At 52.3% G+C, this 18,001-nt stretch overlaps 1 protein-coding gene across 4 annotated transcripts in view; it reads left to right on the top strand.

Annotated features, from left to right (window-relative positions):
- Positions 1–18,001, top strand: part of CCNL2 (cyclin L2) — an 18,959-nt gene extending 958 nt beyond the window's left edge. The window contains exons 2-12 of one of the 4 annotated variants that reach the window (XM_039473532.2): positions 660–734; positions 975–1,084; positions 3,258–3,378; positions 5,507–5,571; positions 8,046–8,145; positions 8,337–8,441; positions 8,523–8,664; positions 10,342–10,453; positions 10,535–10,627; positions 10,827–11,177; positions 11,803–14,434. In XM_039473532.2, the coding sequence (XP_039329466.1) occupies positions 660–734; positions 975–1,084; positions 3,258–3,378; positions 5,507–5,571; positions 8,046–8,145; positions 8,337–8,441; positions 8,523–8,664; positions 10,342–10,453; positions 10,535–10,627; positions 10,827–11,177; positions 11,803–12,025 (1,497 nt within the window). In that variant the 3' untranslated portion in view covers positions 12,026–14,434. Of the gene's footprint in view, positions 1–659; positions 735–974; positions 1,085–1,607; positions 1,687–3,257; positions 3,379–5,506; positions 5,572–6,146; positions 7,294–8,045; positions 8,146–8,336; positions 8,442–8,522; positions 8,665–10,341; positions 10,454–10,534; positions 10,628–10,826; positions 11,687–11,802 lie in introns of those variants that run through there. The other 3 variants (XM_074379923.1, XM_039473533.2, XM_039473535.2) reach the window with 3 other exon arrangements.

The following is an 18,001-nucleotide window of genomic DNA, read 5'->3' as shown; positions in this document are numbered from 1 at the left end:
ACACCCCGGCCCCGAGCCCACACCCCGACCCCGACTCCATTCCTCGGCCCCGACCACACCCCCCGCCCCCAACCCCAACCCCCGTCCCGACCCCAGCCCTGGCGCCAATCCCAAGTCCCCTCCTGCCCCTGCCCCTGCCCCTGCCCCTGCCCCTGCCCCTGCCCCTACCCCTGCCCCTGCCCCTGGGCCTTCTCTCTGGTGCTGGATCCCAAGACGGCAGGACTCAAAGAACATTTGTGGACCTGGGAAACGTTTCAGTGTTTGCTTCTGAGTCGGGAGTCCTACGTTACTTAACTTTGGGCCGCGAAGGCTTTGAATGGTGCGTTTGAAAATACGGAAACTCGGCCGGGCGCGGTGGCTCAAGCCTGTAATCCCAGCACTTTGGGAGGCCGAGGCGGGTGGATCACGAGGTCAAGAGATCGAGACCATCCTGGTCAACATGGTGAAACCCCGTCTCTACCAAAAATACAGAACATTAGCCGGGCATGGTGGCGCGTGCCTGTAATCCCAGCTACCCGGGAGGCTGAGGCAGGAGAATTGCCTGAACCCAGGAGGCGGAGGTTGCGGTGAGCCGAGATCGCGCCATTGCACTCCAGCCTGGGTAACAAGAGCGAAACTCCGTCTTAAAAAGAAAATACGGAAACTTTCCTTTACTCTAGGTGGCCATGGCTACCGGGCAGGTGTTGTTCCAGCGGTTCTTCTACACCAAGTCCTTCGTGAAGCATTCCATGGAGGTAAGGGCCCCTTCCTGCGCTTCATTCCCAGTGAAATATATTGAGGGGAAACAGTTTTTGTTTGCCCGGTTACTCGGGAGAGTGTGTCTGCTCTCTAGTGTCAGCTCTGTGCCGGAGAGTTCTGTTCTCGGCTTCTTTTCCCCTGGGTGCATTTCGGTCTGAATAGCCCTCAAGCCTTTGGCCCGTCATGATGCGGTGGCTGGGGACAAACATGGGTGTGTTGCGATGCTTCCACTACAGCATGTGTCAATGGCCTGTGTTCACCTGGCTTCCAAGATAGAAGAGGCTCCAAGACGCATACGGGATGTCATCAATGTGTTTCACCGCCTCCGACAGCTAAGAGAGAAAAAGTGAGTCAATCAGCGCTGTCTGCGTTTTTTTCTGGTTAAATTACGCCAACGTTTCTTTAACAAAGTACAGGCCTGAGGTTTTAAACCTGTGGGATGTTCCGGAGCGCATTTTCAAGTTCCTCTAACAGGGCCTACTCAGGCGTCAGCAGGTGCTGTTGAACATGACGGCCGGGGCTCCAGTGAGGACCGGGCACTGTGGCCCGTGGCCCTGGTGCTGGTTTCCTGCTTTACCCATGTCAGCGCATGGCCCTGTTGCTGCTTGTTTCCCATAAGTTTCTGAAGGTTCTAGAGCAGGAATTCTTAATCTCAGCAGTGTTGACATTCTAGGTGGATAATCCTTTCCCCCCGCCCGCCTGAGACAGGGTGTCCCGTAGCCCATGGTGGAATGCAGTGGCATGATCATGGCTCACTGCAGCTTAAACCTCCTAGGCTCAAGAGTTTCTCTTGCCTTAGCCTCCTGAGTAGCTGGGACTGCAAGAGCATGCCACCACGCCTGTTAATTTTTTTGTTTTTTATTTGGTAGAGATGGGGGTCTTGCTATGTTGTCCAGGCTGGTTTCAAATTCTTGGACTTCAGGGATCTGCTGGCCTTAGCCTCCCAAGGTACTGGGATTACAGGCTGGGTAATCTTTAGTTGTGGTGGGTTGTTCTGTCTGTTGCAGGATTCAGCATCCGCCCTGGCCTCTACTCACTGGATGCCAGGAGTATTCCAGCTTAGTTGTGATGGCCAAAAATTTTCTCATACCAGGTGTGGTGGCTCATACCCGTAATCCCAGCACTTGGGAGGCTGGGGAGGGTTTGCTTGAGGTCAGGTGATTGAGGCTGCAGTGACGCCACTGAGCTCTAGCCTGGATGACAGAGACTCTGCCTCCAAAAAACCCAAAGTCTCTTGATGTTGCTTCATGGCCCTGGAATAGCAAAACTGCTCCAGTTGAGAACCACTGGCTCTGAACTTAGCCCAATGCTTATGCTCCTGAAGTTAACAGAAGTTCTTTAGAAAACACGGCCTCTGGCCGGGCACACTGGCTCACGCCTGTCATCCCAGCACGTTGGGAGGCCGAGGCAGGTGCAACACCTGAGGTCATGAGTTCAAGACCAGCCTGCCAACGTGTTGAAACTCTGTGTGTACCAAAAATACAAAAAAGAAAAAATGAGCTGGGCATGGTGGCAGGCAGCTGTCATCTCAGCCACTCGGGAGGCTGAGGCAGGAGAATTGGTTGAACCCAACGGGCAGGTTGCAGTGAGGCGAGATCGTGCCATTGCACTCCATCCTGGCAGAGAAGAGCAAAACTTCATCTCGAAAAAAGAAAAAATACAGCCTCATGTTTAATTTTTGAGATGGAGTCTTTCTGTATTGCCCAAGCTGGAGTGCAGTGATGTGATCTTGGCTCACTGCAGCCTCTGCCTCCCGGGTTCAAGCAATTCTCCTGTTTCAGCCTCCTAAATAGTTGGAACTACAGGCCCATGCCACCTCGCCTGGCCATCTGTGTTTTTGTTTTTGAGACAGTCTCACCGTGTCACCCAGGCTGGAGTACAGTGATACAATTGTGGTGAACTGAAATCTCTGCCATCCCCCACCCCCGCCCTTCAACAAGGGATTCCCCTGCCTCAGCCTCCTAAGCAGGTGGCGTTACAAGCAGCTACCACCACGCCTGGCTGGTTTTTGTGCTTTTTTTAGTAGAGACAGGATTTCACCATGTTGGACAGACTGGTCTCAAACTTCTGAGTTCAGGCAGTCCGCCTGCTTCGGCCTTCCAAAATGCTGGGATCATAGGAGTGAGCCACCGCCCTGGCCCATCTGTATTTAAATACTGTCCTTCATTGGTTTATGGGTTATTTAACCATGAGCATGTATCCTTACATCTTGAGCCACACAAAGTGCTTTTAGCAGTGGTGCCATGAGATCCTAAAACCGTTGCTGTGTGCAGTTTGTGCTCGCACACCAGAAGCTGTTGATCTGTAAGGAACAGTGGGAGGATCGTGGGGATGGGATAAGTAGGTTGGCACTGCGCTGTGAGGAATGTTGTGTGGTCTTGTTAGTTAGAGGACGTGGCCATCGCAGCCATGTGTGTGTCGGGTTTGCATTAGGCGCTCAGAGTTGGAGGTAATGGTGGCATGTCAGAAGCCTTGTTCTGCTTGACCCTGACGCAGACCCTGTGCTCTCTCTTTCGTAGGAAGCCTGTGCCTCTACTACTGGATCAAGATTATGTTAATTTAAAGAACCAAATCATAAAGGCGGAAAGACGAGTTCTCAAAGAGCTGGGTTTCTGCGTCCATGTGAAGCACCCTCACAAGGTGGGTGTGTGGCTCTCGCCCTGTGAGCCTGCGCAGACCACCACTGCAGCTGGGCCACCTCGCCACCTCAGTGCGGCTGAAGGCTGTGACAGGCGCTGAGTGCATCCCTGACTCGACTTCCCACTTTACACCCGCAGTTCAAAAACGGTTCCTGATGCATTAGTTTTTCAGGGTTAGCTGTTTATCTTAGTAACACATTTATAAGAGTTTTGGAAATGGCATGGTTTAAGTTTGGGCTTTCAAAAATAGTGGTGAGTTTGTAAAAATTAAATTTGTTAGTATTATGTTTTTCTGGAGTGTCGTGGCGCAATCTCTGCTCTCTGCAACCTCCGCCTCCTTGGTTCAAGCAATTCTCTTGCCTTGGCCTTTCGAGTAGCTGGAATTGCAGGCGCCTGCCACCACAGTTGGCTAATTTTTTGTATTTTTAGTAGAGATTGCGTTTCACTGTGTTGACCAGGCTCATCTTGAACTCCTGACCTCAGGTGATCCACCCACCTCGGCCTCCCAAAGTGTTGAGATTACAGGCGTGAGCTGTCGTACCTGGCTTTTTTTTTTTCTTTGAGATGGAGTCTTGCTCTGTTGCCAGACTGGAGTGCAATGGTGTGGTATCGGCTCACTGCAGCCTCAGCCTCCTGGGTTCAAGTGATTTTCTTGCCTCAGCTTCCCGAGTAGCTGGGACTATAGGCATGTGCCACTACCTGGCTAGTTTTTGTATTTTTAGTAGAGACAGGGTTTCACCATGTTGGCCAGGATGGTCCTGACCTTGTGATCCACCCACCTCAGCCTTCCAAAGTGCTTGGATTACAGGCGTGAGCCACCACACCTGGCCCTTTTTTTGTGTGTGTGAGACGGAGTCTCACTCTGTTACCCTGTTGGAGAGCAGTGGTGCAATCTCAGCTCACTGCAACCTCTGCCTCCCAGGTTCAAGTGATTGTCCTGCCTCAGCCTCCCAAGCAGCTGGGATTACAAGCATGCGCCACCACGTCTGGCTGATTTTTGTATCTTTAGTAGAGACGGTTTCACCATGTTGACTAGGTTGGTCTTGAACTCTTGAGCGCAGGTGATCTGCCTGCCTTGGCCTCCTAGAGTGCTGGGATTACAGGCATGAGCCACCACACCCGGCCCTCATCAGCTAATTTTCTAAAGATGCTTTAGTCTTACTTCTTATGGAGGAATTAGAGGATTCTGGCTCCTGTAGTCTGAAATGACTGGAAGCCTTTTGCGGCATGTACTGACTGAGGCCCGTGGCTGCTACGCTGTCCGTTACTTCCAGCATTGTGGGTGCCTTCCTTGTTACATGGAAACAAAGCACTTGTCTTACCCAAAAGATTGTTTCTGTTTTGGTTTCCTCTCCTTTTTATTGGTGGGTTTCCTCATTTGCTTGTTCAACTTTCTCCCATTTGTTCAAATTATTTGTAAATTGCTCACCACAGATTGAAATCGTTTCCTTTTTTTTTTTTTTTTTTTTTTGGAGACGGAGTTTTGCTCTTGTTGCCCAGGCTGGAGTGCAGTTATGCGATCTCAGCTCACTGTAACTTCCACCTCCCACGTTCAATCTATTCTCCTGCCTCAGCCTCCCGAGTAGCTGGGATTACAAGCATGCGCCACCACACCTGGCTATTTTTACATTTTTAGGAGAGGTGGGGTTTCTGCATGTTTGTCAGGCTGGTCTCGAAATCCTGACCTCAGGTGATCCACCCGCCTTGGCCTCCCAAAGTGCTGGGGTTATGGGCATGAGCCACCATGCCCAGCCTTAAGTGCTTTTCCCTGTTTGCTGAAAGTATGTTCATATTGTGTTTTGGTGAGTTGGTAACTGGGGTCCAGAGCCGTGTAGGATAGGCCAGCCTCACTGGTAGAAAGTACTGAAGACGAGAACGAAACCAGCCCTGTGAAGAAGGAGGCCTCTGCCATGGGTTGTGCGTGCATGCATCCTGTCTGGCTGCCAATCAATGCAGACAGCAGGTGCATCTGCAAAACTCCCTGCCGCCCAGCTGTCCGCCACACATGTGGCCAGGAGCCACTCCTGGGATCTAGCATGAGGCTCTTGTTTGCTGCATGGACACCCACAAGATCTGAATTCTGGGCTTTTAAGGTTCTTGCTAATAACTACCTGACCCGTATCTTCCAGATAATCGTTATGTACCTTCAGGTGTTAGAGTGTGAGCGTAACCAACACCTGGTCCAGACCTCATGGTGAGTTGAGCTTCCTTGTTTTATGAGACCAGCAAGGGCAGTGCAGGAATGTGTGACTTGAGGCACTTGGGCAGTGGGTAGGCCGCCCAGTGACTTGGTTGTGGGCTGGAGTTGTGTGAGTGCCCAGTGCTCCTGCTGTGTAAATTCCAGTCAGACTCCCAAAATGGGCACTGTCAGTAACGGTAGGTGGCTCGTCCCCTCGCTGCAGCCCTGCGCTTCCTGTGCCCCGACCCTGAGGAGAGCAGTCAGTGGGTGTCCTCAGGGAGCTGTGACATGGCACAGTGGGGCCGTTTCCCAGGGACGTGGAGGCTAACGTAGACTTAGTGTCTCTGTCTCCCTGAAATCACATCTCATGGGAAAGGGGCAGAGAAGGCTCTGGGACTGATGTTAACAATGCATGTGCCAGAAAGGAAGCCAAAAGTGGCAATTTAGTGTTTGGGGTTTTTTGGTGAAATTTTTCCCATGGAGTTAAGTCTGTAAGGGTCATATTTTTGCTGACTGAATTGTCTGGTGCTATGACATGTTTAATAGAGAACCTATTTTGACTTTTCTTTTCTGTACTCTTTCAATCAAAGGGTAGCCTCTGAGGGTAAGTGACTAAGACTTCTCCTCTGCTGTCCAAGCGCTTTGGTGCAGGGACAGCGGCGTCTTCAGCCAATCCAGTGCAGGCTCTCCACCGAAGGCTGGCCCTAGACGGGTGGTACGCGCACATAGCATAGCCACGGCCGACGGCTGCTTGTGGTTCTCTGGCGATTGTGCTGCTTGTTAACCTCTGTCGCGCTTTGGTAATTGTATTGAGTAGAGTTGGTAACTGTCTTGACTTGAATTTTGTCCCTTTAAAACTGCTGTACCTGTATGATAAAGATGCAGTACCTTTCTCTTTAAAAAAAAAAAAAAAAATGGCGTGGAAAGCTGTCAGAATTAAAGTGACAAATTGGCTGGGGGAACCCGCCTGTCCGCGGGAGAAGTCTCAAGTTGCTCTTTCAGCAGCTTCACGTGACACATTCTAGTAAAGGTGTGCATCTTTAAATCATTCCATGGATACTTGAAAAAATATTGTAACATTTCAAATATAGCAGTAAGTTTATATGTTCTGAAGATTGCATTTGTTTTTAAGACTTAAAAATTAGTGGATTAATATTATGAGTACTTGAATACTGAAAATTGTTTATTAGAAACGAAAAGGTTACTGATGTTGATCTGTGTTTGAGCTGCTCACTGCTCCCTTGCTTCAGGGGGTGTGGCCGCACGGCTGTCACACAGATTCCCTCTTCATGCCTGGAGCTGCTTCCAGAGCCACGTGCCTCTAGGCACCTGTAGAACTTAACATTTAGAAATCTCTGAATGAGTTTGTATGTTACCTTCTCCAAGGTTTCTGTATGACCGGGGTTGGGGGAGGGCAATCCTTCAGATCCCTGCATGACTTGTCACATCGGCGGGCGCAGCCCAACTCCAAGGCTTACTGTTACCGGGGTACGTGAGGAGCAGTGAATGTAAGACCAGATCACCTGTCCTCATGGGATCAACCCTTTTCGTTAATGCAGTATTCCTAAAGCTAGTATAAGGTCTGGTGTTAGACTGTTAAAGTTTAGATGTATTTAAAGGAAAATGCTAAAAATGTCCATTTTTAAATGCTTTAACTTTAAAAAGATGTGTATTTTTGTATTTTTATAGCTTCTAAATATGATGAAATTTAAAGAATGTACTGTGATGAAACGTTCAGTATTGTGTTGCTTCTGATTCTATGAATGTTCATTTTAAGACTCCTTGTTGAAATGGGACAGTTGGCAGCGGCTCTGGTGAGCCCAACAAGAGGCCTGCCCTTGGGTGCGGAGCCTCCCTCCCTCTGCACGACGCTCCCATGCGTCCAGCTTACACCCCGGGGGCTTTTCCCTCTTCCAAGTGGACTCCTTCAAGCAAGCCGCAGCTCGGTCACCAGAGAAGGGCCCTGCCGCCGGCGGCCTTGCGGAAGAGGAGGGAGGACAGCGAGAGGACCGCCCGTGTCCCAGCAGCCGCCGGCTCTGCGCCCGGCCAGTTCATTGAGTTTGCATGTTTCTCTGCACTACGGATTTTGAGCATTTAGATTTCTTTAATCAAAAGCGTTTTAGTGACTACAGTAGACGTTTTCTTTCAGAGGCATCATGCTTTGCATGAGAGCAGGCCAGAGTCGAGGGGAAAAGTCAAGTTAAAGTCGGTTCTCTTCCATAGCAACACACATTGTCTGACATTCAGCCAGCTTTTTTTTTTTTTTTTTTTTCCTGATTATTTCTGTGCCTTCCTGTCCTGTATTTAGAAAAAGCAGCTAGAAGATTTCTCCACTAACCCTTGAGATTCACTGGACTGTCCAGCTCTGAGTCCTAGCAATAGACTCCTTAGAGCAGTAGCGAATTTATCTAGACTTACCTAGATAATGCAGGTGGATGCCCTGGGTTCCCGGGTGGGGCATTGCAGTTCTTCTTGTGTTTGGTTTCCAGGAATTACATGAACGACAGCCTTCGCACAGACGTATTCGTGCGCTTCCAGCCTGAGAGCATCGCCTGTGCCTGCATTTATCTTGCCGCCCGGACGCTGGAGGTCAGTGTGTTGCTACTATGGAGAGATTCTAGTCTGATTTTTTTCTCCAGTCTCCAGTAAACTTTATCGTTCTTCACATTACACTAACCTGGGCCAAAGCGTCGTGGCGACCAGGGGCTGTTTTTATCTCCCCGGGTTGGCCGGCGGTGCAGTGGAGGGAGGTGTCACAGTGATGGCGTTTGTGTCTGCAGATCCCTTTGCCCAGTCGTCCTCACTGGTTTCTTCTGTTTGGAGCAACTGAAGAAGAAATTAAGGAAATCTGCTTAAAGATCTTGCAGCTTTATGCTCGGAAAAAGGTTCTTCTGCATTTTGTCTTGTATGCGTTTGTGTTTGGCCAGAAAAACCTGGCTCTGAATGGCAACTTCTGGCTTTTGTAGGTTGATCTCACACACCTGGAAGGTGAGGTGGAGAAGAGGAAGCATGCCATCGAGGAGGCCAAGCAACAAGCCCGGGGCCTGCTGCCCGGGGGTACTCAGGTTCCCGACAGCACCGCAGGCTTCTCACCGGCCCCCAAGCTGGGTGAGTCTGTTAGGCGGTAGGAATCAGCTCCCCACAGGGCCCAGAGGCCGGTGATCCTCCTGGGCCTTCATTCTGGGGCATGTGCTCCTTCCAGACTCTTTTTCTGAGACAGGGTCTCTGTCACTCAGGCTGGAGTGCAGTGGTGTGATCATAGCTCACTGCAGCTTCCACCGCCTGGATTTAAGAGATCTCCGCATCAGCCTTGTGCATAGTTGGGACTGCAGGCACACGCCACCACACCCAACTGATGTGTTAGCTTTTTCATTGAGACTGGGTCTCGCTATGTTCTCTGGGCTGGTCTTGAATTTCCTGGCCTCAAGCCACTGTCCTGCCTTAGCGTCTCAGAGCGGTGGGAGTGTAGGCACCTGGCCTATCTGTTGATTAGCAGGGAGTTTGGACAGGCTGTATGAAACGCTTTTGTTGACCTGCTGCCCAGTAGCTTGTCATTTAGGGAAGGTGTCACAGTGCGGGCCGTGGATGATGTGATGATGTGTGTCATGCAGAGGGCCTGTTAGGCTGCTTCTGTGTTGGTTTTTTTAGATGAAGTTTTGGTTCTTGTTACCAGGCTGGAGTGCAGTGGCACAAACTCTGCCTCCCGGGTTCAAGCGATTCTCCTCCCTCATCCTCCTGAGTAGCTTGGATTACAGGCCTGTGCCATCATGTCTGGCTAATTTTGTATTTTTCGTAGAGATGGGGTTTCTCCAGGTTGATCAGGCTGATCTTGAACTCCTGACTTCAGATGATCTGCCTGTCTCGGCCTCCGAAAGTGCTGGGATTACAGGCGAGAGCCACTGTTTCTGGACTTTTCTTTTTTTTTGGTAGAGTCTTACTCTGTTGCCCAGGCTGGAGTGCAATGGTGAGATCTCGGCTCACTGCAACCTCCGCCTCCCAGGTTCTGGTGATTCTTGTGCCTCAGCCTTGCAAATAGCTGGGTTTACAGGCGCATGTCACCACACAGCTAACTTTTGTATTTTTAGTAGAGACAGGGTTTCACCATGTTGGGCAGGCTGGCCTCGAACTCTTGACCTCAGGTGATCCACCTACCTTGGCCTTCCAGAGTGCTGGGATTACAGGCGTGAGCCACCGCATCTGGTCCCATCTGCGTTTCTTTGATGTCTGTGTAAGTTCCAGGTCCTAGGCTGGGAGCAGGAAGTTAGAGTCGGCTTGTGTTTCTTGAACTCCTAACCTCAGGTGATCCACCCAGCTTGGCCTCCAAGGTGCTTGGATTACAGGCGTGAGCCACCGCGCCCAGCCACAGAGTCCGCTTGTGTTTCTACCTGTAGAGGGGCCTTTTTTTTTTTTTTTTTTTTTCAGACAGAGTCTCGCTGTGTCGCCAGGCTGGAGTGCAGTGGTATGATCTTGGCTCACTGCAATCTCCAACTCCCTGGTTCAAGCCAGTCTCCTGCCTCAGCCTCCCAAGTAGCTGAGATTACAGGCATGCGCCACCATACCCAGCTAATTCTTCTGTATTTTTAGTAAAGATGGGGCTTCACCATCTTGGCCAGGATGGTCTCGATCTTCTGACCTCGTGATTGGCCTGCCTCAGCCCCCAAAGTGCTGGGATTACAGGCATGAGCCACCGTGCCCAGCCAAGGGGCCTTACTTGCTCTACTAACTTGTTTCTTATTGGGAGAGTTTTTTTTGTGGTTGGCTTTTAACCTCTTGTTCTGCTTCTAGCGGAATCCCCCACGGAAGGTAAGGGGAGCAAGCCTTCCCCACTCTCCATGAAGAACAGCAAGAAGAGGGTAGAGGGCACCAGGAAGGCCAAGGCGGGCAGCCCCGTGAACGGGTAAGACCCAGAGCTGCCCATGTGGCTGTCGGGATAGGTTGGAGAAACTGGTGGTCTGTAACCGGCTCCTCCTGTTCACAGCTTGCCAAAGGGGCGAGAGAGTCGAAGTCGGAGCCGGAGCTGTGAGCAGAGCTACTCCAGGTCCCCATCGAGATCGGCTTCACCTAAGAGGAGGTGTGTGCCTCGGGGCGCACGGGGGAGACCCACACTGGGGTGGGGTGGGGTCATCCCTGGGGATAATCATTCTTACCCTGAGGTGGTTTCTTGTTTCTCTAAACCTGGAGGTTGTGGGTGTGTGTGTCTGAGATCCTGTGGGTGCGGCAGGCCTGGCCAGGCCAGGCGGTCAGACGTGTGGTGGTGCTGTCCTTCCCAGGAAAAGTGACAGCGGCTCCACCTCTGGTGGGTCCAAGTCGCAAAGCCGCTCCCGGAGCCGGAGTGACTCCCCACCGAGACAGGCACCCCGCAGCGCCCCCTACAAAAGCTCTGAGATTCGGGGCTCCCGGAAGTCCAAGGACTGCAAGTATCCCCCCCAGAAGCCACACAAGTCTCGGAGCCGGAGCTCGTCCTGTTCTCGAAGCAGGTCACGGGAGCGGGTGGGTAATCCGGGGAAATACAAGAAGAAGAGTCATTACTACAGAGACCAGCGGCGGGAGCGCTCCAGGTCGTACGAGCGCACTGGCCGTCGCTACGAGCGGGACCACCCTGGGCACAGCAGGCACCGGAGGTGAGGCGGGTTGCACAACGTGACTGGCGGGCGCGGGCCCTTCCGGGGAGGTACCTGATGGCTGTCCTGTGATTCCCTGGGTGCACTCCCTTAGCACACGTGGCCCTGTGGTAGGGCTCTTTTTGGAAATGTATTTTGACTGGACCTTGGTGGATTTGGAAATGGAATTGGGGGGCCAGTGACATGCGATTCATTCAGGCCGGTCTGCGGGGCGGCGCACACCTGGGATGTGCAGGGCCCCACGGCGGCAGCTCTGAGGGTGGCTGGATGAAAACGGGAACGCCCACGCTCTTGTTGCGTGGCCTGGTGCTATGGGCAGCCCCCTCTCCACTCCCCGACCGACACTCAATTACGGGAAGCCCAGAAAGATGATTTTTAGAACCTTTGCCTATATTAGGTTGTACTTATGTACATATTTTGCAGTATTTCACAGGAGAAAATGGCCTTAACTGCCCCTTATTCTCTCTCCATGTTGTAAATAAACATGTGTTTAATACAAGTTAAAGCTATATATGAAAACTCAGAATTTTAATCCTGTCAGCTTAAAACTTGTGTAGGGAACCCTGACTTAAAATGTGACAGCATTTGGATCTGTGTTGAAAGTCGTATATTTTTATCTGTGCAGCGCTGAGTGCAGGCCACCAGCTCCTAAACAGAGAGTCCCTAGGAGTGCATGGGACGCGGTGAATAAACACATCTCTCTCCACTCAGGGTATCTGGAGCGTTACAGACTTGGTAGGTGGTCGTCGTCTGTGCTTGTCAAAGTGTCCACACCGCACGCAGCCGGCGTCTGGCTCAGGGTTCTGGCTTCCCGCTCATACGATTCCGTTTGCCTGCCCTTCCGCTGAAGGCTTGTGAGGTCCTGAGCCCCCTGCCCTTGAGGACACAGGCTCCTTCCTGCAGGGCCGTGGGAGGGAAGTTTGGAAACAACAACAGAACGATTCTGGAGTGCTCTTGGGGGACTGGGTTGTAGCCCATGATGTCTGTGTGTGGGCGTGAGAGGCAGCCGGGCGCAGGGGGAGGGTCGCACATGCAAATCCCAGAGTACTGGGATTATAGGCGGGAGCCAACCGGCTGGCGTACAGCAGTGCTTTTATTGAACTGGAGCTGGTTCTTGTGGGCAGGGACAGGGCAGAGGCAGTGGTCCCAGAGCTGCACTGTATTTTTGTGCAGGTTCACTTACATTCAAATTAAGGGATGAGTCACCAGGACTTTGCAGGGGTGGTAACATCTGGATTGTTCCTGGCTTTTGTTTGGAAAGGGGTGGTAACAACCTCCATGGCATGCATCTTGCACTCGCCGCTGCAGAGACGTCCAAAGCACTGACCCCATGCAGAGCCCCGCACGCAGCACAGAGCCCCCTTGCGACCCGGTTGTCCCAGGCCACCACTCTGTCCTGGGTGAAGGGTTGTTCCTGGAGAGTTGACACCAATCATGGTCCTGACCTTTTACGAGATGAGGATGGGAAGGGAAGGCAACAGGGTGGCCTGGCACGTGACCCCATGCAGCCTGCATCTCCGCGGTCTGGAGGAAGCAGATGGGAGGGAGCTCAGGGCTCAGGCTAGGGGGACATGGCGGAGGGTTCTGAGCTCCAGGACATGCCGCTAGGCATGGTAGTGTCCCTAGGGACACTGCTCAGCACACTGAGCACAGGACAGTCCCCAACCGTCAGCCATGCCTTGGTGGATAAATGTGTGTGACACACGTCCTGGGGCACAGCCAGGCCCATTGTCTCCAGAGCCTCCAGTCCCACGTCTCTGGCAGTGCCCAGCTTCCATGCAGGGCACCACTGCTGCCTGAGGCAGGTCCTCCCTCGGGCTTTCCAGAGCCAAGTCTGGAGCTAACTAGATGGGGAGGGCTAAAGTGAGGGTCTGCCCCAGGTCCTTCAAACGTCCACACTAGCCTGGAGGCCCCGCAGACTCATCTCTGCCTAAGGACACAGCAAGAGGCCATGGCGCCAGCTCCTGGCATGCGTGCCCTGGAGTTCTGGCAGCTGGAGGCCGGTTCAGCACCCTTCGGCCTCCAATCCCAAGTGGCTCAGTTCCCAGCCTGGATCAAGAAGCAACGACCTGAGGGTAGGGGTCCTTGCCCACTATGCCTGGGGCTGCAAGGCCAGGGCCAGGGTCAGTCCAGCCCGGGGAGGACCTGCAGGAGGAACCCATGTGGGGAGGCGTCTGGTGTGGTGGGTGGGCACCTCCCTGGCAGTCCTCAAGGTCACCCTTGGCACTTGCAGTGGCTGCGGGTCTTGCCACAAATCTTGTCTTCCCAAGGGAGGCGGGTAGTGGTGGGCTGCCCAGCACCCATGAAGCCACTGTCCACGCCCACTTCAGATTTGCCCCCAGGCACTGTGCCTGCACTGTGCCCACCAGCTCTGGCAGGACCGAAGGAAGGAGGAGCATGCACTGGTGTGGTCCTGCGGGCGCCCTCCCCCGAACCTCCACTCCACCTCCTCAGGCCCAAGCCCGGGGGCTACTTTCATCCCACCAGCACTTAAGAGCTTCACCGGCGGTTGTGGATGTGGGGATGGCACAGGCAGGGCTGGGGCCCAGCACGGGTGCACCCCACGTTCCTCACAGGGTAGAGCACCCACACAGAGCAGCTCCTGTGTTGCGGAGTTGCTGGGCTGGCTTTGCTGGCAGTGGCCTTGCTGGAGTGTCATGGCCCAGGGCCCCCGACCCTGAGCAGACACACCTGGTGGAGAGGCCGCCACCTCATCAGCAAGGGGTTTGAGCCCTGCCCCAGGACAGCTCCCTGCAGCACCCCTCCCGGGGCTGGGGTATCCCGAGCCAGTCCCTGCTCCTGGTCCCTTACCCTTTGGTGTAGGTGCCTGGCTTCTGGTAAACCCTGTGCCTGCTACACTGGTGAGCATTTAACTAGCACCATGAAAAAAGGTAGGCTCTAGTTTTTCAATTTTTGTAAATACTTCCTTCATGGCCTGTAGGGCATGTTGGGAACCCTATGTAAGGCTACGTGCCCCACAGGGTCGTGGGGTGAGCTTTATGCTGTGCTGAGGTGCAGGATCCGAGATATAAAGAGACAGGACACAGAAGTACAAAGAAGCTGGGCGCGGTGGCTCAAGCCTGTAATCCCAGCACTTTGGGAGGCCGAGGCGGGTGGATCACGAGGTCGAGAGATCGAGACCATCCTGGTCAACATGTGAAACCCCGTCCCTACTAAAAATACAAAAAAAACTAGCTGGGCGTGGTGGCGCATGCCTGTAATCCCAGCTACTTAGGAGGCTGAGGCAGGAGAATTGCCTGAGCCCAGGAGGCGGAGGTTGCGGTGAGCCGAGATCGCGCCATTGCACTCCAGCCTGGGTAACAAGAGCGAAACTCCGTCTCAAAAAAAAAAAAAAAGAAGTACAAAGAAAACGCAGCTGTGCTCGGGGGGGCCATGCCACCTATAAGCGAAGTCAGGCGAAGCCCCGAATGTCCAGAAGGCTGAGTATTTATTGTGTATAGGTTAGGGGGCAGGGCAGTGAGTGAAATCATCTTTAAGGATAGTGATAGGGTCGTGAGCAATAAAACAGGGTCCACCCCCATTAGGTCACCGAGGCATGTAGGTGGGCCGTGCGCAGTGAAGAGGGTGCAGAGTGCGATACTTCTGTCTATGGGAAACTACTTCTAAGAGAAGATTCATTGGAGGATGCTTTAAGTCACACAGCAGTGACAGAGCTGTCACGGTTACCGCCACCTTCTGGCAGCTTCCAGTGGCTTCTATGGGAAGATGCTTTTCGAGCAGCACAGTAGCAAGAGCTGATAAAGTTCACAGTCACCAAGGTGGATTGCGGGTCTGAGGGCAGCCTTCCACGAGAACTGGAGCAAGGTCCTGCAACTCCTTTATCAGGAGGAGTGGCTCTCGCCCCAAGCCTGCCGTTCAGCGGGTATCTTTACGATACTTACGATACTGAACGCTGCCGCCTGGGCCATGGAGTCTTGCCCTGGTATAACTGTCTTCCCTAAACCATGCTCTGCACTGTGTCTGCTCTGGGCATTCCTCCAATTATAAGCTGCTTATTCCTTAATTCATGCTCTGTACTGTGTCCACTCTAGGCATTCCTCCAATTATGAACTAAGATATAATTATAGGTATATATGTAGGGAAATATTCTTTAGGCACTCATACTATCGACTATTATATGATTATATAGAGAGGATTATATAAAGGGATTCTTTAAGGCCTAATTCTGTGAACTAATATATGATTATGTAAAGGATTATATAAAAGGAAATAGCTGCGTAGTAACACTATAAAGTGAGATATTCCTCAAACCCTAACTGTGCCAGGGCTCTGCTTAGCTCTCATTCCTTGGTGCCTATATGGGGGGTTACCCACAATGGCCTATTTACTTTTTTTTGAGACAAGAGTTTCACTCTGTTGCCCAGGCTGGAGCGCAGTGGCATGATCTCGGCTTACTTCACTTCCACCTCCTGGGTTCAGGTGATTCTCATGCCTCAACCTCCCACGTAGCTAGGATTACAGACGTGTCCCAGCACACCTAGCCAATTTTTGTATTTTTAGTAGAGATGTGGTTTCACCACATTGGCCAGGCTGGTCTTGAACTCCTGACCTCAGGTGATCTGCCCGCCTCAGCCTCCCAAAGTGCTGGGATTACAGGCATGAGCCAGTGTGCCTGGCCCAGCCAATTGAGACAGAGTCTCTGTCACCCAGACGGGAGTGCGGTGGTGTGATTTCTGTTCACTGCAGCCTCAATCTCCTGGGCTCAAGCGATCCTCCCACCTCAGCCTCCCAAGTAGCCTCAGCTACTCCCCATCACCTCTGGTGAATTTCTTTTTTTGCAGAGATGGGGCCTCACTATGTTACAGGCTAATCTTCAAGTCTTGGGCTCAAATGATTGGTCCTCCCACCTCAGCCTCCCAAGTAGCTGGGACTACAGGTGTGAGCCACCACGCCTGGCTAATTTTTGCATTTTTAGTAGAGACAGTTTCACCATGTTGGCCAGGATGATCTGGATCTCGACCTTGATCCGCCCGCCTTGGCCTCCCAAACTGCTGGGATTACAGGGTGAGCCACTGCGCCCAGCCCCAAGAATGAATTTTTAGGAGTGGGTCTAAAATTAGGGTAGACATTGCTGGTCTCTGTAGGTCTAATAACATCAAGGCAGGATCTTTCTGAGCCGTTGGCAGGGGTTTTGTATAGTGAAACAGGTACTCCTGTTTAAGCTGAGCTCTTTGTTTTTTGAGACGAGTTTTGCTCTTATTACCCAGACTGGAGTGCAATGGCGCAATCTTGGCTCACCGCAACCTCTGCCTCCTGGGTTCAAGCGATTCTCCTGCCCCAGCCTCCCGAGAAGCTGAGATTATAGGCACGTGCCACCATGCCCAGCTAATTTTGTACTTTTAGTAGAGGCGGGATTTCTCCACATTGGTCAGCCTGGTCTTGAACCCCCCGTCTCAGGTGATCTGCCCACCTTGGCCTTCCAAAGTGCTGGGATTACAGGGGTGAGCCACCATACCCAGCTTGTTTTTGGTGGGCGGGGTGGGGGCGGAATATGGTCTCACTCTTGCTCAGTCTGGAGGGCAGTGGCATGATCTCGGCTGACTGCAACCTCCACCTCCCCGTCTCAAGCGATTCTCTTGCCTCAGGATCATAATCTTAAGATTATTGAAGTATTACAGGCAGCTGTGCACTGGGTCGCCAAGATGTTCGCCAAGTGTGCTCCGTTGCACCTGGCCACTCTGCCCTCAGTCCAGTCCTAAGGAGCCAGAACTACAGCCCTGCGCCGCCATGCCCATTTTTTTTTTTTTTTTTTTTTCCCCCTTCCTTGAGGCGGAATCTCACCGTCGCCCAGGCTGGAGAGCAGCAGCATGATCTCGGCTCACTGCAACCTCTACCTCCCAGGTTCAAAAGCGATTCTCCTGCTTCTGCCTCCCGAGTAGCTGGGCTTATAGGTCTGCATCACCACACCCAGCTACCTTTTTTATTTTTATTTTTTATTTAAATTTTTAGTAGAGAAGGGGTTTCGCCATGTTGACTAGGATGGTCTCAAACTCCTGACTTCAGACGATGCACCTGCCTCAACCTCCCAAAGTGCTGGGATTACAGGCATGAGGCACTGCGCCCGGCTAAATTTCTGAAGTTTCTAAAGAAAAACTTTTCTGAAGACAAATGGGTATTTTGGGGAAAAAACATGTGCAGTAACTGCGTACTTTCCTTTGTTTAAAAATGAGGGGTCATAACACACGCACCGCCTCCATTTCCCACACTGCATTTTTTTCTTCCTCAGTTGTCTATGAAGGACCAATCCATCTCTAGTTCTAGCTCATGGAGCGTGGCAGCTCTGCTTCCCACAAGTGTTGCCACCACTCCTGTGGGAGGCAGCCAGTCGGATCTGGCCTGGGCATTCATTGCGGTGGCCACTCTAAGCCTCCTGGGCCGGCTCTGTGCAGCACCTGTGGCTGAATAACGCCCCAGCCGCTAACAGCTGGGTCCTGCCCCAGCTGGGACCTTTCCCTTTTGGCCGGAGGCTACTGGGTACAGGGACCCTAACAGGCTGGTCTTAGTTCACCTCCTTGAAATTGCTTCCTGAGAAGGGGAAGGACGTTCTGGTTCCCTGCCCCCACAAGGTTTTCTCCGACTGAAGTGGCCACATCCCCTTTCTTCTAAGGGTCCCTAACTCTCGGGAGGTACTTTTTATTTTTTTGAGACGGAGTTTTGCTCTTGTTGCCCAGGCTGGAGTGCAATGGTGTGATCTCAGGTCACCGCAACCTCCGTCTCTAAGGTTCAAGCGATTCTCCTACCTCAGCCTCTCGAATAGCTGAGATTACAGGCATGCGCCACCATGCCCGGCTAATTGTGTACTT

The sequence above is a fragment of the Saimiri boliviensis genome, chromosome 11 (assembly GCF_048565385.1).
Source record: "Saimiri boliviensis isolate mSaiBol1 chromosome 11, mSaiBol1.pri, whole genome shotgun sequence".
Taxonomy (NCBI): Eukaryota; Metazoa; Chordata; class Mammalia; order Primates; family Cebidae; genus Saimiri; species Saimiri boliviensis.
Note: the sequence above shows the minus strand (reverse complement) of the source record. Positions and strands in the feature narration are given on the sequence as shown.